This window comes from Protomyctophum parallelum (assembly GCF_964188405.1).
Source record: "Protomyctophum parallelum genome assembly, chromosome: 12".
NCBI classification, from domain to species: Eukaryota; Metazoa; Chordata; class Actinopteri; order Myctophiformes; family Myctophidae; genus Protomyctophum; species Protomyctophum parallelum.
Window position 1 is genome coordinate 24529572 of NC_139712.1, and position 20367 is coordinate 24549938.

Consider the following 20367-nt stretch of genomic DNA (forward strand, 5'->3'; position numbering starts at 1 on the left):
AATAATGGCGGAAGCTCGTAGCTTCAAGCTACAAGCTTGGGGCGGGGCGGCGGTGGCTCAGGGGTAGAGTGCCTGGATGGTAACCGTAAGGTTGCCAGTTCGAACCCGGGCTCCCCCAGAGTTACTGTCGAAGTGTCCTTGAGCAAGACACTGAACCCCTAATTGCTCCCGATGTGCTAGTTGGTGCCTTGCATGGTTTCCGCTGCCATCGGTGTATGAATGTGTGTGTGAATGGGTGAATGTAATGCACAATCTCTGTAAAGCGCCTTGGATAAAGGCGCTATATAAATGCACCATTTACCATTTACCATTTACCAAGCTTGTAGCGTGCCACCGAGTGTCGCGCTACGAGCTTGCAGGTCTGCTATTTTTGAAAAATCGAAGGATGACTGACATAGAAACATAGCTTTTTCAGAGAACTGTCATTTTCAAACGGACATTTTTAGAATCTGATCTCAGGTCAGAATGGGTTAATACCACGCTATAGAAAGAACAGCTTAGATCTTTGCTTCTGGTGGTCGCTGGAACAAAATATTTTACACCACCGAGTATAGATACACAACAGAATAATCCACCAAAGCATTACGGGGGATAAACCACGGTCAACGTTTGTCAAGGAATTGTGGAATACCTAAGTGGTGCATTTAAGGAAATCATAAACCAAACCATGAGAAGCTGTTTTCTGTCCCCACTGACATTTGACCTGCCTTGTGTGGTCTGGAGGGGTCTTCTCATTGGCATGTGTTAAGACCCACCTACTCCCTGAGGGGGGTAGTAATGTATTTAAGCTGAAGTCTAACTGAGATGTGTGGAGTCAGTACATGGTGTTCCATTGTAACGCTTCACTACTGTCTCCGTATTCGAATACATTTATTCCAATACTCTGAAACTCTGAATTGTGTCTGTCTCATTATGTTGTTCAACTGTGTTATAAGTGCTCACCGAAAGATTGCATTAACACGTTGCTCAAGTTGTTGTGGTGGATTTTCATGGCAATCAGTCGAGTTCAAAAAGTGCAGGCGACTTGACACGGCGGCATTCTCATGAAGTTGATGACGAACCCGCGCGGGGAAAGCATCCTCCTGTGACTTATTTGCCTTCCATCCAATCATAACGTGGAGTGGCAATAAAGCTGAATTAGTCACAAAGTCAAGAGCTTGTCTCTCTCCAAAGCAATTTGGGAAAGAAGGACCCACTGGAGCGCACTAATAAGCCCTTTAATAAGCTGTGTGCTGCATTAACGCATAAACACACACACTCACTCACTCACTCACCGTCACTCACTCAATATATTACATTCTCTCTCTCTCTCTCTCTCTCTCTCTCTCTCTCTCTCTCTCTCTCTCTCCCCCCCTCCATTTTGGCTTCAGAATCCATTCACCAGCAGACTTTGTGTTTGGCTGTAAATCAATTAATTTCACGTGAACCAGTCAGTCAATAAATAACACAATAGCACACGCAGGCCTGCAGCCCCCCATGTATTGAAAAGTGCACGCACGCACGCACGCACGCACACGGGTACACAGACACTTAAAAATGTTAAAGTTTGTGTTCAATCTTATGTACAGGTACATCCAGTACGAGTCAAACGTATTGTTGTCCTTCAGACAATGCAGAAGAAGAAGAAGAAGAGTATGTACACGTGCATATTACATACAGCATATTGCTGTATGCGTCGTGATATTTGACCGGGCGCATGATCAAGGTCATGCGGGAATGATACATGCCGAAAATGTATCAACCGCGTTGATACATGAGGGCCATAGTCTCTTTTAGAATAGTTTAGTTTAGTTTAGTTTTTAGTCACATTTTAGTCACCTGGAATGTGTTCTATAACACTCTACAAGCTCGTGTAGCTTGTGTAGATCAGCTATTTTCAGCATGCAACCAAGTGTCAAATGACTAATACTGGATATATTTTCCACTAGTAACCATAGCTTAGTTTCCATTTAGTTTCCGTCAGTGAAAAAAGGTAGTCGACGAACATTTTTTTGTCATATTTGTCTACGAAATCAACACTGGTTCACCATAGTAGTGGCTCTGAGACCGCATAGCCGTTTTCCATGCGGCGGGCGGTATCTGAAAGTGTGTGTGTGTGTGTGTGTGTGTGTGTGTGTGTGTGTGTGTGTGTGTGTGTGTGTGTGTGTGTGTGTGTGTGTGTGTGTGTGTGTGTGCGTGTGCGTGTGTGTGCACTGTAAATCGGAAATCCCTTGTCACAGCTGCTACTCAAGTGACATCTCACTCTTCTGCTTTACATAATTTGCCCGCACTGCCAAGACTCCGTGAGTCAGAATTCTCTCAATTAAATGTTTGTGTTAACGTCATGTTGAACACAAACACCGGATGTTTGTCCCAGAATTGAGACACCAGGGGGTCCATGATTGTGACTAAGTATGAGCCTGTGTGACTGTGTGGTCTTTCTATAGAGCGCCAAAGTCCCTCGCTCCGTCACTCGCTCATCCCCTCGTTCCAAGGGGTTCGCAGAAGTTTTTTCTCTATGGAGAATAACATTGGGGTCATCTTAAAAGTAAAACCTTCTCATAAAATAATTGTGGTCCAAATCAAACTGTCTCTGCGATATTGTTGGGGAGTTTCTCTGTATAATAGTTTATGAGAGTCAGTAACTCATATTTGATAGTCTGTTTCTATAGCGAACTTAATTCGACAGCAGTGGCATTTTCTCTCAGTCAGTTGATTCTTCATATCCATAATAGGAGTGAAACGGCCGGGATGACATGTTTATTTTCCACACACAGTTCTTATATCAGGTGATCTAAATTACCCCTATGGGGGATTATAATACAAATAAAAAAGTACACAAATCCGTGGACTTAGTGCCCTCTAGCGCTATTGACGTCAGACTATAGATATAAAACTGCATCCCGCTCTTTCTGACTGGCGAAACGGGAGCTAAATGGATGGGATCTATATTCCACAGACAACAGAAGCAGGACGGAGATGGGTGGTCAGTGGATTGGTAATTGGTTATCGACAGGTCAATCATTTATTTTTATCAGCCTGTTATTCACCCATTAAGCTTCTCTAGCCCCTCGATCGTTTGTCCATTCTTCATATATATTTACTCTCAGTAAAGATATCCATTAAGCTATTACAATCCATTACCAATGACTATTTATCCACTAAAACCCTATAAACTGCGGTGTATGTCAATAGCGAAAATAGCAGATCTGCGAGATCAGGACTCGTCAAATTGTTTTTGAGCATGTTGAACCCCATCAACTTGCTCGGCTGTTTTCACCAAATATATATCTATTATGTGGTATTATGTGTCCCTACTGTGGCTCAAGAGGTAGAGCAGGTCGTCCAATGATCCATGGGTCGGCGGTTAGAATCCCGGCTCCTCCTGTCTACATGTCGAAGTGTCCTTGGGCAAGACACTGAACCCCAAATTGCTCCCGATGTGCTTGTTGGTACCTTGCATGGCTTCCGCCGCAATCGGTGTATGAATGTGTGTGTGAATGAGTGAATGTAATGCACAATCTATGTAAAGTAGTACCATTTACCATTTTTAAATGCACCATTTTCTGTGACATTCCCATGAATAGCATTTGCTTTAGGGGTTCATGTGGTTAAATATATACAGTAGCTTATTTCTGTGGTTTTGCATAAATCCTTAATTGTCTCATCACACATTTCATGAAAGCATAAAGGTTACACAGCCTCAATCTGTGATTTCGTCAACGGTTTGGCTGGATCTCACGTGAAATATGTAACCGATTATATACATAACTACAGGGAAGTCATAATATATGCCGTCAAATGCCACCAACTGAGTGCAATGTGTAACTATAGCTCCACAAAGCCTTGATTCCATCTGCTCAGTAGAGGCCTTGGAGGGATTTTGGGGCGGAAAACAATTAGCTTTTCTCCAAGCGAGAAAACAAAGTACCTATTTAAGGAAGCTACGCACTGTAAGACACTGTAGAAACTGCAGAAATTCTTGAAATCGGCTGTCATAATATCGTTGTGGTTCTCTTAATATGCGATCGATCGCAGACAAAGAACCACAAACTGCAAGATATTTCACGGGAGAATAGAGCCCTGCATTGGGAGCACACAGCAAGCTAAAATCTCGCCGAGCAATGCCCGATCTTGCGATTGGCGATCTTGCGATTGGCAGCATCGGGTCAAATGTGTGTCGTAGCCGTTTTAGCGTAGGTGGATCTGCATGTATTCAGGTTTCCATCCCCTCTAATCCACATGGCATTTAAATCAAAATAAGATAAGATAAGATAAGATATAGGGTGACATGAGATGAGATAAACCTTTATTGATCCCCGGATGAACATTCAGGTGTCAAATCGTCCGGCAACATAGCAGGACGATGTGACAATATTGTTTTAAACATTTTAACAATGCAAATATTGAGCTATCTCTCTCAACATAGCAGATGGGGGTCGGTCTGCTGCTCAGATTGTTGTTGACTACATCGGCAGCTTGGTGCACACACACACACACACACACACACAAACAAACAGACCAGGTCTAAATTAGGTTCAGTGGTGTCAGTAATGGGTTTCAGGTGGTATCAGAATGGTCAATAACAATGGATCCATCTCAAGCTAATCCTCTCAAACTCTCTCTCTCTCTCTCTCTCTCTCTCTCTCTCTCTCTCTCTCTGCTAGTGTCTCGTTTAATCACCTCTGATATCTCTGCTGTTTGGAAGAAGCCACTTAACTCCAAAATGTTCATTTTTTCAGTAAATTAAAAATATGCTTTTTTCAGGAAATGAAGAAAACCTTATTATTTTGAAAACAAAGCAACGTTGGCGTTGTGAGTTGTGACTTTAGATATAGTAAATTACTTGGATGAGAAGGAGAGAGGTGGTGGAGGTTTTAGCAGACAGTTTGAGGGTCCAATGGAGTTAAGAGGTTTTGTCCGAAGCGCTCTTTACTACTTTCCATTGGTTCAATATTTTCGAAACAACACACAGAGGTAAAGGATGTTCAATAGCACTGATTAATGCAAAAAAAGAAAAATAAGAAAAGAAAAATCTAAAACCTAAAAAAAGAGGTAGTTTCCTCCCGACAACAACGATATGTTGTCTGACACATCTCTCCCCCACAGCTACAGAAAAAAACTAGAACTAGAAGAAAGGGCCTTTCTGTGTGGAGTTTGCATGTTCTCCCCGTGTCCCCTAGGGTAGGTACCCTCACAAAAAACATGCAGTAATCCTGGTCACTAAACTGCCTCCCCCTGGCCAGCCAGGGCGCCTGATGGAGGGGAAAGGAACTGGTTGGAATAACGTGTTACTTCCACGCGCTACGTCCAACCAGGGAAACTCCCCCCTGTCAGGCTCAAGGAGCAACTTGGACACTCGGGCATGAAGGAAGCATGAGTTCAAGTCCGTTGCTCTCCCCTTGTCCCCCATATATGGGGACTGGGTTGGTGGAGGGTGTGTAGAGCCCAGGATCACATTAGATGATTGACACGGGTGAAAAATGGGTTACAAAATCGTGGGATAAAAAAATATATTAAAAAAAAGAAAAAACTAGAACTGCACTCTGTCAAGTGCATACTTGCTTGTTGCACACTATAGTAGGCCATACATGGCCAACTAGTGCGCAAGCAGAGCGCGCAAGTACTTTCGACCGCTACAAACTGTCAACCAATTACATATACATATACTATGTATACTGTATGTATATGTAATTTGTAAGTTGATTAGAGGTATACTGTTACTTTGCGCCGTATGCACCGTCTCAGCCGTCCCGCCACTTTTGATGCGTATGAATCGTCCCAGCAAATTGTGCCTGATACGGCAGTATCAGACATATTGTCATTATGTCACCATCGAAAACCAATTACACTCATTGGGTCTTTTAATCCACATATTTCTTACGTCATGATTGAGAGCTAGTTATACATATACACACCATGTAATCTGGTCCCAGCAAATCAGGCACAATTTGCTGGGACGGTGCATACGCATCAAAAGTGGCGGGTTGGCTGGGACGGTGCATACGAGCCGGGCGAAACTATTACTTGCGCGCTCTGCTTGCACAAGTAAATATATACATTTTGAGTTAAAACTGTTCCTCATTTTGCTGGGACCATTTCAAGGACCCCCGGGGGCTCCCCGGACCCCACTATGAGAACCACTGCATGTATATTGCTTCATTAGTATGCATACTGTACACACAGCCAACTTCTGCCAATGCTGCCAGTCTCTGATTATGCTAATTAGCGCGGAGTTGTTATTTTTTACATATTTGCAATCGGTCAGCTGTGGAGACGGCTGAAAGCTTCAAAATAAACACAGCGCGCACACACGTCCATGCACGCACGCATACACACGCTGATGCACGTACGCATGGCGCACGAACACACACACACACACACACACACACACACACGCACACACACACACAGGGCATCGCGGTCAATTACGTATATTTTTGGGAGTCTTTGACATTAAACTGTTTAAGAACTACTGACACGGAAACATACGTTTTTCAGAATATTGTCTATTTAGATGACTTTTTTTTTAGAATTGTCCTCAGGTCTAAATGGGTTATAAGGACATCACCGCGAGTATGATGGCCTCGATTCATTATCACCATATTGGGTGATAAGCTGTCACCTAAAAAGGTAAACATGCTTATCGCCTAAAACTGGAGCATGTCCTTTCCCGCGGCTCCCTGCACCGCCCACCGCCCACCGCTAACCGCTGCCAGGACAATGCTGCTGTCTGTCGCCACAGGGTAGTGATAACCGTGGCCGGCGCGTAACAGCGGGAGACAAAAAAGAAGAGAATCAATCTAAGCTCTAATCTTCTTTGACGTGGAAGAGAGAAACCCTGGCAGAGGCCTTGTAGCTATAGCTACGAGGCATCGCTAAGTAATGATGATGCTGCTGCTGCGGCAGCGGCGGCTTTTTGCAAAATGGCAGATTAAGCTGTGACAGGAGCACAAAGGAAGAGCGGATAGGAAGGGGAAAATGAGATGATAACGGGGTGGGGGGGCGAGGAGAGAGGAGAGGTGGAGAGAAGATAGGGTGCAAGATAGGGAGCCAAGCAGAACATATTATACTTTTATGAAGCAATAGTTTAACTGCTACTTAGAGTTTAGCCGTGAGGACCATAGATATATATGAAAGCTAGATGGCTCACCCGCCCTCTGCCAATGGAGAGCGGCGTTGCTACGTGGCGGCCATCTTACCGAGGGGCAGCAGAACATTGCGTCTATGGGCATATACTTTTAAATAACCGTAACTTGCTCAATTTTAAACCGATTTTCAAACGGTTTGGTTTGTTATAAACGCCAGAGACGAGATGCTTTTATACGACGTTCATATAAAAAGACAAAATTATGCAGATAAGCATCCTGAATCATAGCCACGTTGACAACGTTTGTAATAGACCAAAGTCACCAAACCATGTCTATGTTTGATTGAGCTGCCATTGGACACACTGCACTGTAGCCACTCAGCAAGATGGCCGCCATGTGAACTACGCCAGCGACTACGCCTTGAGCCATATGTCTATGTTGGGGACATCGACACATGGCGAGTTTAGTTATCAACAGAACTGACTGGTCAACATCTCTGTGAAATCTCGCAAAGACACACGCCCCTGTGGAAACTGCTGCTGCAAATGTTGTTATATTGATTGATGCTTGATTGATTGATTGGAAATTGCATTCACAGTTTGTAGACTGGGTGGGTACAGTTCAAACGAAAGTACAGGTCAATACAATCTGACTCCTACGACGATATAATAACATGAAAAGGCACGAATACTCGATTACATTAGGATCCTCCATTTTCTATTCATCATAACATTTAAAGACGTATACGTCTATATGCCTATATACTCTATTGTGTTCTGACGGGCGGGCGGGTCACTGGCCGGTGGTTGTGTTTAAAAACGGTCAAAAAGATAATATTAATAATAACAAAACACATTTTGCGCAGATGTCCACGGACGCAAACGGTCCCAGGCTTACTCATCTGCGGAGAGAAAAGCATAAGACAGAGAGTGCATAGGTGGAAATGTTGAGACGGAACATCCATCAGATATGTATTTCCCCCGGATACAATATTTCTTTGACCCAATCACAACACTTGTTTCATTCACGGAGAACGTATACGGATTCGTAAAGTGTCAAACGTTAATTTCCTTGAACGGTACTTCCTCACAAAATCCCGCTATACTTCCGCCAAATTTCAGCTATGCACTCTGCAGCGTATATTGTGCCCAGCGCGCCACCGAGTGGCGCGCTGAGCTTGTAGATCTGCTATTTTTAAATAGCTAAAGCATAACATAATGCTAACACCAAAAGGGGTTCCCGCCCCAAAATGGGTTGGGCCGCTGATGCTGAGACACCCATTGGTCAGACTGGTGGTGCAATATCAATGTAGCGCTGCGTACTGTAGTAGTGAACCTCTAAACAGCATTTACAAAAACAATATATATACACTTTAACAATACTTTTACTTGAGTACAGTTTTTTGGCACCTCTACGCATCTGCGGGCGGCCTAAGGCCATAGGCAATAAGCCAGAGTTAATTGTGTGGGGTAGTGATTCACTTCATCCTTAATCCGCTTTAATTTAATAGATAAGCAAAGGCGTTTGACTCAATTAAGTCCTGCAGAGTCATCAACCATCTCCATCCACCCCCTCTCTCCAGAGCTTCCCTCTCCGCCATTCACTTTCTCCAACTCTCTATACCTCCTGTGGTATAAACTTCACCAGGCAACTTTTGCACGTCGGAAAGAGCTGGAAATCGCCCTGTCACAAAGTCAGAACGAGTTTGGGAAAAAAAGTAGCCCTTCCTATAATAGCAGGGGTCTCTTAAGGTCGAAGAGCCTCTATCTGATAGAGAGATGAAGCTTGAGACCACCACTGTTTATGAAATTGAAGGCTATTGGATATAAAACTTGGTCGGTTACTGTATGAAGAAACTTTATAACCGAGTTGTGGTTTTTAACGTGCTTCTCCTACTGAGCTCATAATGCATTATGACCAGCACTTATAATACTTCATAAACCTTGTTATAAGTTGGGCATTATAATAAGTTGCGTTATGCATACTTATAGAAACTAAATTATGAATTTAAAATATTATAAATCAAGTGGTCAGATGGGTGGGCCGAGTATATTGGCTATGTATTTTAACCCATTCTGGGCGGGAACCCCTTTGTGTTTTAAGCATTATGTTATACTTTAACTATTGGAAAATAGCAGATCTACAAGCTCATAGCGCGGCACCAAGTGCCGCACTACGAGCTTGTAGATCTGCTATTTCTTTTTTTAAATGTGAAAATGTGGCGCATATTTGGAATATATATTCTTTCAGAACGAACATTTTTAACTCAAATCTTTGCTTCTGTGGGGGGGGGGGGGGGGTCCCTGGAACCATATATTTTTGGGGGTCCTTTGGGGGACATGAAAATGTTTGAGAACTACTGACAGAAACATGGGGTTTTTCAGAAAACTGTCACAAAATGCATTTGTAAAATCGTCATCAGGTCTAAATGGGATAACTATTTGTTAAACTCTACCCTGCAATATAAAACCGATGCTAACAGTTAAATTCTACCCATCTGGTACTTCATGCAATATAAAACGGTTCTGTTAAGAAAGCTAGTGAAGAAAAAAGACAGAGATTTGTCCAGTTGTCCATCTGTGAATGGCCACATATCACATATTAAATGCTGTCGGGCACAAACCTCGTACCTTCATATTTCAACATTAATCTGTAGTTATTTACGTAAATTATTAATATGCCCTACATTGTCCTATACAAGAGAGAAGCACAGAAGGTTTTGAAAGTACAGCTGATTTACAAGCTTGCATCACGTTGTCTATTTTAGCCCAATTTTAAAAGTGACAGTTGTTAAGGGGTTTTATACACATTGAACCGATGAAAAGTATTAAGAGCAGCCGACTAAATCATAACTATATACATTGGATGTTTTGGAACACATGCTTTAACATTTCCTGAAAAGTATACAGTAGGCTGTTTGGGACCTTTTGGACCTAGGTTTCGTATACATTATACAACAGAGACAATATGGTGGTATTGTAATGATGTTGTAATGCATGTTTAAGAAGCCATTTTATTGATCATCTGTTAGAGGTATAAAACTCTGACACATAGAGATTTATGTGCATTACATTCACCAATACACACACTGTATTGTTGTCGAGCTTGCAGTTCTGCTACTTTATGTACACAATTTCTCTCTCTCTCTCTCTCTCTCTCTCTCTCTCTCTCTCTCTCTCTCTCTTGCCCACCACACACCGCTGCATCCGACGCGCGCTGGCGCGTGGTCACGCCTCGCCTGCCGCGCCGATGCACCGCTGTTCTATTTTCCAGGCGTTGCTGCGCGGCCTCCACCCGGCTATCCGTGGGCGTGGAATATGGAATAGTCAACAAAACTCCCCAGCCGCGTGGTAGCGCGCCGCGTCCTGTTGGTGTTGCCGTGCGGCTATGGCGCGCGGCAATACTGTGCCGCGGCGGTACGCGCGGCGGTCGCAGACGGTGTGTGTCGGGCTTCACTCTCTCTCTCTCTCTCTCTCTCTCTCTCTCTCTCTTTTGTTGGCCCTCACAAGTATATTAATACTTCAACTGTACAGAGATTACAGAATGCGGAGGGTGTAGGCGAGATTTATTGCAGATAGATTGGTACAAGTATGTAGCCCCCCTGCCTGGCGGAGGCAGGGGGGCTCTTGAGCCTGCCCCCCTGGGGCTGACCTGGTGGAGCCTGCTGCTGGGCGGCGTTGGGGAGGTGGCGGGTACCTGAACGGAAGCACAGATGAATGACGGGAAGGAGAAGACGCCCTTTTAAAGGGGCGCGGACAAGGTAACGTTGATCTGATTGGAGCTGTTGAGTGATGGCTAGTTCCATCTCTCAGTTGAACTAACGTTTATAACTATAACTTCAACTGTACAGAGATTACACAATGCGGAGGGTGTAGGCGAGATTTATTGCAGATAGATTGGTACAAGTATGGAGCTGGGATTGGGTGAATGGACAGAACAGGTGACTGATGCATGATAAACAGAGTGATGAAGAGGAGACATGTTCGAGGAGCTTTGGCGCGGACCCCATGGGGACGGGCCGCCTGGCGGAGGCAGGGGGGGCTCTTGAGCCTGCCCCCCAGAAGGAATTTAAGGGTACACGCCTGGAGGAATGGTACGAACTTCAGAAGGAAGGAGTAGATTAAAGTTTACCTGGAAGGGACTATACAAACGATGTTGGCGAGATTCCCTCGACGAGCCGGGGCCTTTAGCGAGAAGGGATCCATGGGAGAGTGAGGAAGGCTTCGCGCCATTGGAGCCTCACGATGGCTGGTGCTGCCGACATGGGAGCCCTCGCGGAAGGGGCTCGGGGGAGAATGGTTAGTAGGTATGGTTGGTAGGCGAACAGCCCGATGGTTAGCGAGTCTCTGGATGGTTAGCCGGAATTCGTTTGCCGGCAGAGTCTATTGGGATGAGAGTAAAGTTGATTGGCATGAATGAGACGTGAATGGAATGATTATTTAGCAGGCGTAGGAGCGGGCGTCCTCTCGACAGAGGGTTGCGCAATGAAGGCAATTTCGCCTGACGGAACAGGGGAGCTCCCGGCGGAGAAGGCCGACGAGGCCGGAGGACGGGCGTAGGAGCGGGCAACCTCTCGGCAGAGGGTTGCGAGATGGAGGCAATGAGTGGGAAGTTGTTTCACCTGACGAGACGGGGAACTCCCGACGGAGGAGGCCAGCGAGGCCCGAGGACGGGACGGGCGGCGTTTTGTTAGGAGTGAGTGAGCGTCCTGGAGAGGGAGAACGTGTTAGAGATGGGCAGAAGAAGAGGTACCCGCCACCCGACGCAACCACCAGTCAGTGTATGTACCGCACTAGTAGACGCTATGGACTTCTGGGCATCGAGCACGGATGCGGCAGGGGTCTGACGTAGGAGAGGTAGGCAGAGGACGACCCGCAGCCCATAGATTGCAGGGTGAGGGCAGGAACGCCGCTGGCAGCAGTGGTGGTGGCAGCTCCGATTCTCAGGGAGTGGCTGGAGTAGCGGTCAGGAGGAAGACCGCATCTTACGAGCAGTGAGCGGAGATGGGAGGTGAACTCTCTACGTCGTCCTCAGATGAGCCCTCCATCGTCGTCTCCAGTCATCTGGCCGGCTCCTTTGTGCTTTCCACACCAGTATCTTTCTTTAGTGCGTCCACGTAGGTAGGTGTGGGACGTCCTCTCGATCGACGCCCGTGTGTTGGTTCCCACAGTGCAGCTTTTGGCCGGGAGTTCTTGATGGCGGTGGCAGTGACCAGCTAGTCTCGTTCTCCTTACTGCTATCTTCTCTGTTACACTTGGTAATGCCCCGTACAGACGCTTGTTGGTGACGTGCTCATCCTGGTTGATGTTAGGTACCACGTAACATTCTGGTGTAGCGCCCGTTCAGGGATTTCTGTAGGGCTTGAGTAAGTGTCCAGCATTCACGGCCGTAGAGGAGGACGAACTCCACGGTAGCAGAGAAGAAACTGATCTTGATATGGAGGGGGAGGAGCGCAGAGGAGAGGTACCCGACTACCCGACACGACCACCAGTCATTGTAAGTGCCGGACTAGTAGGCGCCATGGATCTCTGGGCAACGAGCGAGACCTGGGCATCGTGTTGTTTGACGAACGCGGGGCGGACCCAAGGGGAATGGTTTGACGAACATAGGTTTCTTGGGCTATGGCTGACGCAGTGGACGTGGAACCGATATTATTATTAATGTTATGACCGACTGCGGGAAACTATTCCGCTTGGAATTCCCCCCCAAAACTGAAGTGGGAGCGTAGCACGGTGGCCTGAGCTCTCCAAGCAACGGAGGCTGCGAATAGGTTATGGCTTAGAGGTGAGTGGTTTGGGACGTTGAGTGGGTTGCCTATGTGTTTAGACATTACGGTGCAGTTGAGACGTTACGGTGCATGGCTGCCTATGTGTTTAGACATAACGGTGCGGTTGAGACGTTACGGTGCGTGGCTGCCTATGTGATTAGACATTACGGTGCGGTCGAGACGTTACGGTGCATGGTTGCCGAGCTTAGCTGGTGCAGTGCATGGCTGCCGAAGAGTTTAGCTGTTGCAGTGCGTGGCTGCCGACTGAGTTTAGCTGCTGCAGTGCGTGGCTGCTGATGGGATTAGATTGCGGTGGATGGCTGACGAGGAGTCCGGCTCGGTGGGGGTCCGTGTTGAAGAAAACCGGTGGACGAAGAGGCCTAGCCGAGAACCTGACCTTCCCGGCATGCGTGAACGGTGCTCGATTCCCTGATGGTCGCCGAGCAGGTAGCTGGACAGGAGGAGCACAAGCATAGTTAGTATGGTCGGAGTGTGAGTGGAGTCTTAAGACTTAATTGACACTGGAGCAGGAGAAACAGTGCAGTTGACGGGTGAGTAACAAGGAATACCAGATGGAACACGACCACCCTGAAGACAAATCATTTGTATATTTCTGCACTATACCTGCATCGAGTTAGCGTGACTGTCGTGTTGATTGCGGAAAGCGGTCGAAGAGGGTGAGTGGAGTGATGCATGCTGCGGTTTAGTCATGTCGTGGCCATTGAGAGATGACTGCATGTGTAGCATTAACTGAAGCTGGGGTGCAACGGACGTGTGAATTAGGAAAATCAAATCTCGCGTTTGAGTGTAACGTGAAGGGTCCTAAATGAGCGATTTAGGGAGACAGCGGGAAGCCGCTCCGCGCACTTGAGCCGATTCCTGAGCAAACGCAATGTGATAATCACGCCCGTGTGAAGTGAGGGGCGCTGGTGTGAAAAAGGCTAGCTCAAGTTGACTAGGTGATGAGGTCATGTGAACGAACGGTGCCGGCATGAACATTAAATGCCGTGAATGATAGGGGACGAAATGGCGTAAATGGGGGACAATATGGCAAGCATTTTCCCTTCATTGACAGTTGTCAATGTAATAATGGAGCGTTCTTTCTTGGCCACTACAGAGCTACGAGCTCACGACGTGAGGGTCTAACGTCGATCAGGGGGTTAGACATAAAATGAAAACCCGGAAATAAACCACAGCAAAATGTGACTTATTGAGCTGATAGTGGGAGCTCCGACCTGTGAAGCTCACACGGCTTGTAGATCAGCTATTTGAACGTGTTCACACTGACACACGCACGCACGCCTCTCTTTTTTCTCTCTTCTTCTCCTCTTTTTACTTTGCTTCTTTTCCTCCTTTCTTTTCTTGTTTTTCTCTTCCTTCTTTCCTTCTCTTTTTTCTCTTTCTCTCTTTTCTCTTCTTTCTTTTTTCTTTTTTCTACGATTACGATCAACATCTCATCACAATCCACATGATTGAAGCATGAATCTGAAGCACTAGTAGATTGCCGTGGCATGAATGAATGGAGCAACGAATTGCCATGTTGGAAGAGACAAGTGGCCAGGTCCGCGAAAACAAGCCACGGAAACTACCTTGAATCATTATGAAAACGATCCGACAACGTCAGATAGTTTACCATCATGTTAAACTGAGGGTGCTTCGAATGAACCGCAGGTTTAAACGACAATGTTCACCCGGCAAGTGATTTAATTAAAACAAGCCTGAGACGCTTAAAATGAGCAGACGTGGCAACATGCCTGACAGGAACGAGCGGACATACTCAGATGTTTTGTGGGTTGAACCATTCAGTGGATAAGCAGCAGTAGCGAGTAATTAGTATAATACTGTATCTGATGGAGGCGTGCAGGGCCTGGGACGCTGGCGAAACACCCGTCGGTGTGTCCTGGGATGAAAGCTGCGGTCGTGGAGGAAGATGTTGTCTCCATGTTGAACTACGGAGTTGTTTGGAAATAAATGACGGATGATGATGGTGAGCTGAGATGAGCTCTCGATCGTGTCTGTGAGCTACCTGAACGGAAGCACAGATGAATGATGAATGACGAATGAAGGAGAAGACGCCCTTTTAAAGGGGCGCGGACAAGGTAACGTTGATCTGATTGGAGCTGTTGAGTGACGGCTAGTTCCATCTCTCAGTTGAACTAACGTTTATAACTATAACAAGTATGCACACACACAAATTGCAAGCACACACACGCACACACACCAGTTTCTCTGTAGAAGCCATGTTCTTTTCCCGTCATGTGAGCAGGCTTTTTGTCTGGTCGTTAGATTAGACTAAACACAGGCTGCTTCAATATCATTTCCCCCCCGAGGGCCAATGGATGCCCCTGCAGAGGCCAGGCCGCGGGGGAGTGCTTTAAATGCAACACCATTATGGGGAAGGCAATATCTGTGGCACTGTGGGGGTGAAGGCATTAGTGGTAGCAGCAGAATTATGCCATTGGTTGTAGTTCCCACCGGGCTAACGACTCGTATACCGCTGGGCTGTTTGCTTACGCAGCCAGGGCAATTATAATAAATCTGCACCGTGTGTGTGTGTGTGTGTGTGTGTGTGTGTGTGTGTGTGTGTGTGTGTGTGTGTGTGTGTGTGTGTGTGTGTGTGTGTGTGTGTGTGTGTGTGTGTGTGTGTGTGTGTGTGTGTGTGTGTGTGTGTGTGTGTGTGTGTGTGTGTGTACGTACTTAGCCTACTATACTTCTATACGTATTTCAGAAATAGACATCTGACGTCTGATATGATATAGTAATATTATGATATAATAAGGCCATCACACGGCTAGCACTCTCAGGGCTGTATTTTGCGTGTCTTAAGTACCAGGTCTTATTCCCTAACTTGAGTAAACTAAAGACCTGGAGGCGTGATCAATGCTCGTTGGCCACTCAGAATAGCCAAATGGCATTGATCACGCCTCCAGGTCTTTAGTTTACTCAAGTTAGGGAATAAGACCTGGTACTTAAGACACGCAAAATACAGCCATCAATATCATGTGACACTGATCATCCCCTGTATCGCTTTTTCAAACTCGTGCCATCTGGACAAAGATACAGAACCTTGCCATGGAAAAAGGTTTGTTTCAGTAGGAGCTTTGTCCCCTCAGCCATCGCGGCATTAAACAAACTGCCCCGCCGATAGGATGGTTCTGTACACAGTGGGGACCTCATGTTTTTGTATTGTCTTGGTGTGATGTTTTTTTCTGCACTATGTGTTGTTTTTGTTGTTGGTGTTGAACAGACCTGTGAAGATGAATATCCTTTGGGACAATAAACACTGTGGGCTCTATTCTCGTCCCTGCCATTACCCGCACCGCTGCCCGCAAGTCAGCCGCTGCCTGGAAATTACGAGTATAGGAGCTTGCTCTGTCCCTAAATGGTATTTTGTGGTTCACGCAGCACAAGTGAGACTTCAAGGCAGCAATGCGTCGCTCTTCCATGGGCTATGAGGATATAGTCCACAAGGCTATGAAGCAATATAACACTGCGGGCATAACGGGCAACTCATAGGTCATCATGAACGGGACTCGAACATGCGACAGACTGTCAGGTGAGAGCCTATATGCGGCATGTGCCTGGACCGCTAGGCCAGCAGGCACCCATGCATGCAGTATACTGTAGTGATTAAATGCTTTGCAGAGAGAGGACTGTTATCTCACTACATGCCACAGAGCAGCAGGAAGGCTATACCAATAATTGGCAGTAGCTATAGTTACTGACGTTCGGGAACAAAGTGTCTATATTCCCTTCAATTCACCAGCTACCCTGTGGATTCAACCCGACAACCTTTCAGCGAGTCTAAAAGGTCAGCACAGCTGCTGTCGAAAAGCTACCCATCTAATATCTCTCTCTCTCGGGCCTGCACGCACGCGCACACACACACACACACACACACACACACACACACACACACACACACACACACACACACACACACTCTTAAGTACTGTACCAGGTCGTATTACTTAACTTAAGACCTGAAGGCGTGTGGTCAACGTGTTGGCCACTCAGAATAGCCAAATGGCATTGAGCATGCCTCCAGGTCTTAAGTTAAGTAATAAGACCTGGTACTTAAGACACGCAAATTACAGCCCATTATGTTTGTGTGCTTGTAGATCTGCTATTTTTCAACAGCTAAAGCATAGCATAATGCTTAAAACACCAAAAGGCGTTCCCGCCCATAATGGGTTCACGTTGTTTATAATAAAATCTGCTGTCCGAATCTGAAACAGACGAACTACAAGCTCACACATTGTGAGACACGCAAAATACAGCCCAATGGGTGCAGTTATGTTACGATCACAAGCCTATGACACATGTCTTGGAAGCATGATACAAGCTAGAATGTCACTCAGCAGCGTTTCTGAAAGCCATATTCGTTCACACGACGGTGCTCAGGACTATCTAGGCTATAGGCTCCTCACTGGCAGGTGAGCCAGTAGGATACAACAGTACAGAATTCTGCGTGGGGGAAGAAATAATTTGCATATTAAAGACAACACACATGCACACACTCGCACACACACACACACACACACACACACACACACGCTGTCATGCATCATTACGGGACACCAAAGGCATGGAATTCAAGACAAAGCTTTTAGACACAGAGACACAAAGTGTCAGCGAGAGACACATGCAGATGAAAAGACGAGGTAGCGTCAAGAGAGAGTCAAATCCAGAGTGAATAATGTGTGAATATGTGGCTGTGCCACGGCGCTTTACATATCTGAGTGTTCGCTCCTACATCCATATAATGAGGTGTCATTTAGGAAAAAGCTCATCGTTGGAGTGTCAGTCGCTTGAATTAGTACACAGCAAGGTGCTCATCATCACACTGACATAACTAGCTGGCAGATGCACGCACGTAACGGTAATGCACGTATGCACGCACACAGGGAGAGAAAACAGGAGCAGAGGAGGAAACTATAGTCACCAACTTGTCACCTTACTTTAGACAGAATAGATGAACCTTGTTAGTCTTGTATAGTCTAGTAGTGTCCCATGGAAATGTGCTGTATGCATTATAGACCTATAGTCATCAAGACATCACCGTGACCAAAAATGGATTTCCGAATGCATAATGCTGGCAGCGGAGCAGTTGGAGTAGTATTATTCATTGACCTTATTTCTGGAACGATATTATTGAAATAAATGTATTATTTTGTTCTTCAACATCAGCAGGTAGACAAAGTAGAGTAGTAGTATAAAGCTAATGTTCTGGACACTTTATTTTATACCCATATACGTTCTGCATTGATTCTTTAGAAACATTCTGATGTTGTCTATTAAAGCATTAATCCACTAGAGGTCGCAGTTATTTTTATAACGGCTGGGAATCCTAGTGAGGCCCGGTGCACTAGCCGAGTGCCTACGACCCTCTCAGCCGTTATTAAGTGGAGGTAAACTGAGACCTTGCGTGGCTTATAGGCCTACCGCTTTTCTGAAACGGTTCCAAATAAGGCATCATTAAAATCATATGTGATACTTCCCAATTTTAAACTGTTCTTAATAATTCCCTATGTCCGTGAACTATACTTAGTGTAAACTGCTAGCCTTGCTACTTATAGCCTGCAACCGAAAATCCAGCACAGATAGTTTACAAGCCAACGTTCTCAGCCCCTCAGTCACTCAGGGTGCATACTTAGTTTAGACTAGACATGGGTTAAGGTTAGGTTTAGGTGTGCTGCCCCGTGGGAGGTTAGGTTTAGGGTGAGGGTTTGAGATAGGTTGTAGTTGTAGGACTAATGATCGGTCTATCCAATGACTTTAGTCTAAACCAAAAACTGTCTAAACTAAGTACTGCACCCCAGTCACTCGCGTGGCTGCATCATGGCCGCAGGCCTGGTATAAGAACTCCTTACACCTCACGCCACTCAAATCCTCTAAATATTGCAAAACTATAGACTAATTATTTGTTTGGCCCTCTCGTCTCTCCAGATCCGGCGCCAGGGAGGCATCCAGCTGCTGGTGGACCTGCTGGACCACCGGATGGGCGAGGTGCACCGCAGCGCCTGCGGGGCCCTCAGGAACCTGGTGTATGGCAAGGCCAACGACGAGAACAAGGTGGCCCTCAAGAACTGCGGCGGGATCCCGGCGCTGGTACGCCTGCTGCGGAAGACCGCCGACGTGGAGATCAGGGAGCTGGTGACGGGTGAGTGGAGTCACGGAGACAATTTACAATTTAGGCATTTAGCAGACGCTCTTGATCCAGAGCGACTTACATTTAAGCAAAAACAAAAGCATGTCATACACTATATAAAATTAAAAAGTAGTTATCATGAATCGTGTATAAACTAAGAACGTAATAGTGGAGTATCTATGTCAACTATACATACTATACTATATTATATATTATACAATATACATGTGTACTATAAAGTGACTACATAAAAAGCAATTATAGTGCTGTCTACGTAACGAGCTATAAGTCTGTCTAAAATACTATCTAAGTCGACATAAAATGCTATCTAAGGGGCTAGGCCAGGGCAAGTGCTACGGGCCATGGTGGAGTCTGAAGAGGTGGGTTTTCAGACTACGGCGGAAGATTGGGAGTGAGGCTGCAGTTCTGACTGTGATGGGAAGTGCATTCCATAGTTTTGGAGCCAGAAGGGAGAAGAGTTTGGGACGTGGAGCGTTGTCCCGGCGTTTTTAGTGAAGGTACCTCCAGCTTCCCTGCGTTGGCTGATCTGAGTGCGCGGGAGGGTTTGTAGGGTACGATCATACTTGTGAGATATGGGGGAGCCATATCGAGGATGGGAGTGGGCCGTGCATGGGGGCAGTGTTGATTTCTTTGCATGGCGGCAAATTTTGATTTAGTGTTTAGCCATATAGACAGGGCTGCACACAACTTTGTTTTGGTCTAGTACTCAGAGGAACACCTGGAGGAGTTACTTGGTGCTCCCAAAATGCGGCGACCCGTCTCGCCGGATTGATAAAAGAGGGACGCATGAATAACTTAACGATATTTATTGGATAAGTGAGGACTGGGGAGTCAATGGAGAGTATTGCAACTCTAGATTCATCCCTTTATTGAAAAAAAATCTAGAGTTGCAAATTGCAGCTATAGGTCCATGTGTGGTCCAGCCCTATATGCATATTCTAATACAAACTTTATAAGGATAATATGAGCATCAAAGCAATATTTAGATACTTTTTAATTTTTTTATTTAAATAGCCGATCTACTAGCTCACAACGTGTTGCGGAGGCGACGCGTTGTGAGCTTGCAGATCAGCTATTTGTTTAGCATACGACACGTCGTACGGCGAAGCATACATCAGGCTTCCCTTCCGTTTTTAGCCGAGGCGACGTACACAATCGACACAGAGTCAGACAGTCAGACACACATTGCTTCTCGGTGCAAAATAAACAGTGTACACTACCCGACTTTACGATAATAAGGGACAGTATGTCGGGACACGCTGTTGTCATGTTGATAAGCTTCATGTTGTGCAGCAGCAGTGCCAGTCCGCAATGCTTTGCACTCCTCCCACTCCACTATGTCGGAACTAAAACCTGTA

At 45.9% G+C, this 20367-nt stretch overlaps 1 protein-coding gene across 1 annotated transcript in view; it reads left to right on the top strand.

The window, feature by feature from the left end:
- Window positions 1-20367, top strand: part of LOC310867958 (catenin delta-2-like) — a gene marked incomplete at both ends in the record, with an annotated part of 449139 nt that overhangs the window by 315846 nt on the left and 112926 nt on the right. Inside the window, 1 exon segment of the mRNA XM_083778138.1 lies at window positions 18787-19000. Within this exon segment, the coding sequence (XP_083634264.1) occupies window positions 18787-19000 (214 nt within the window).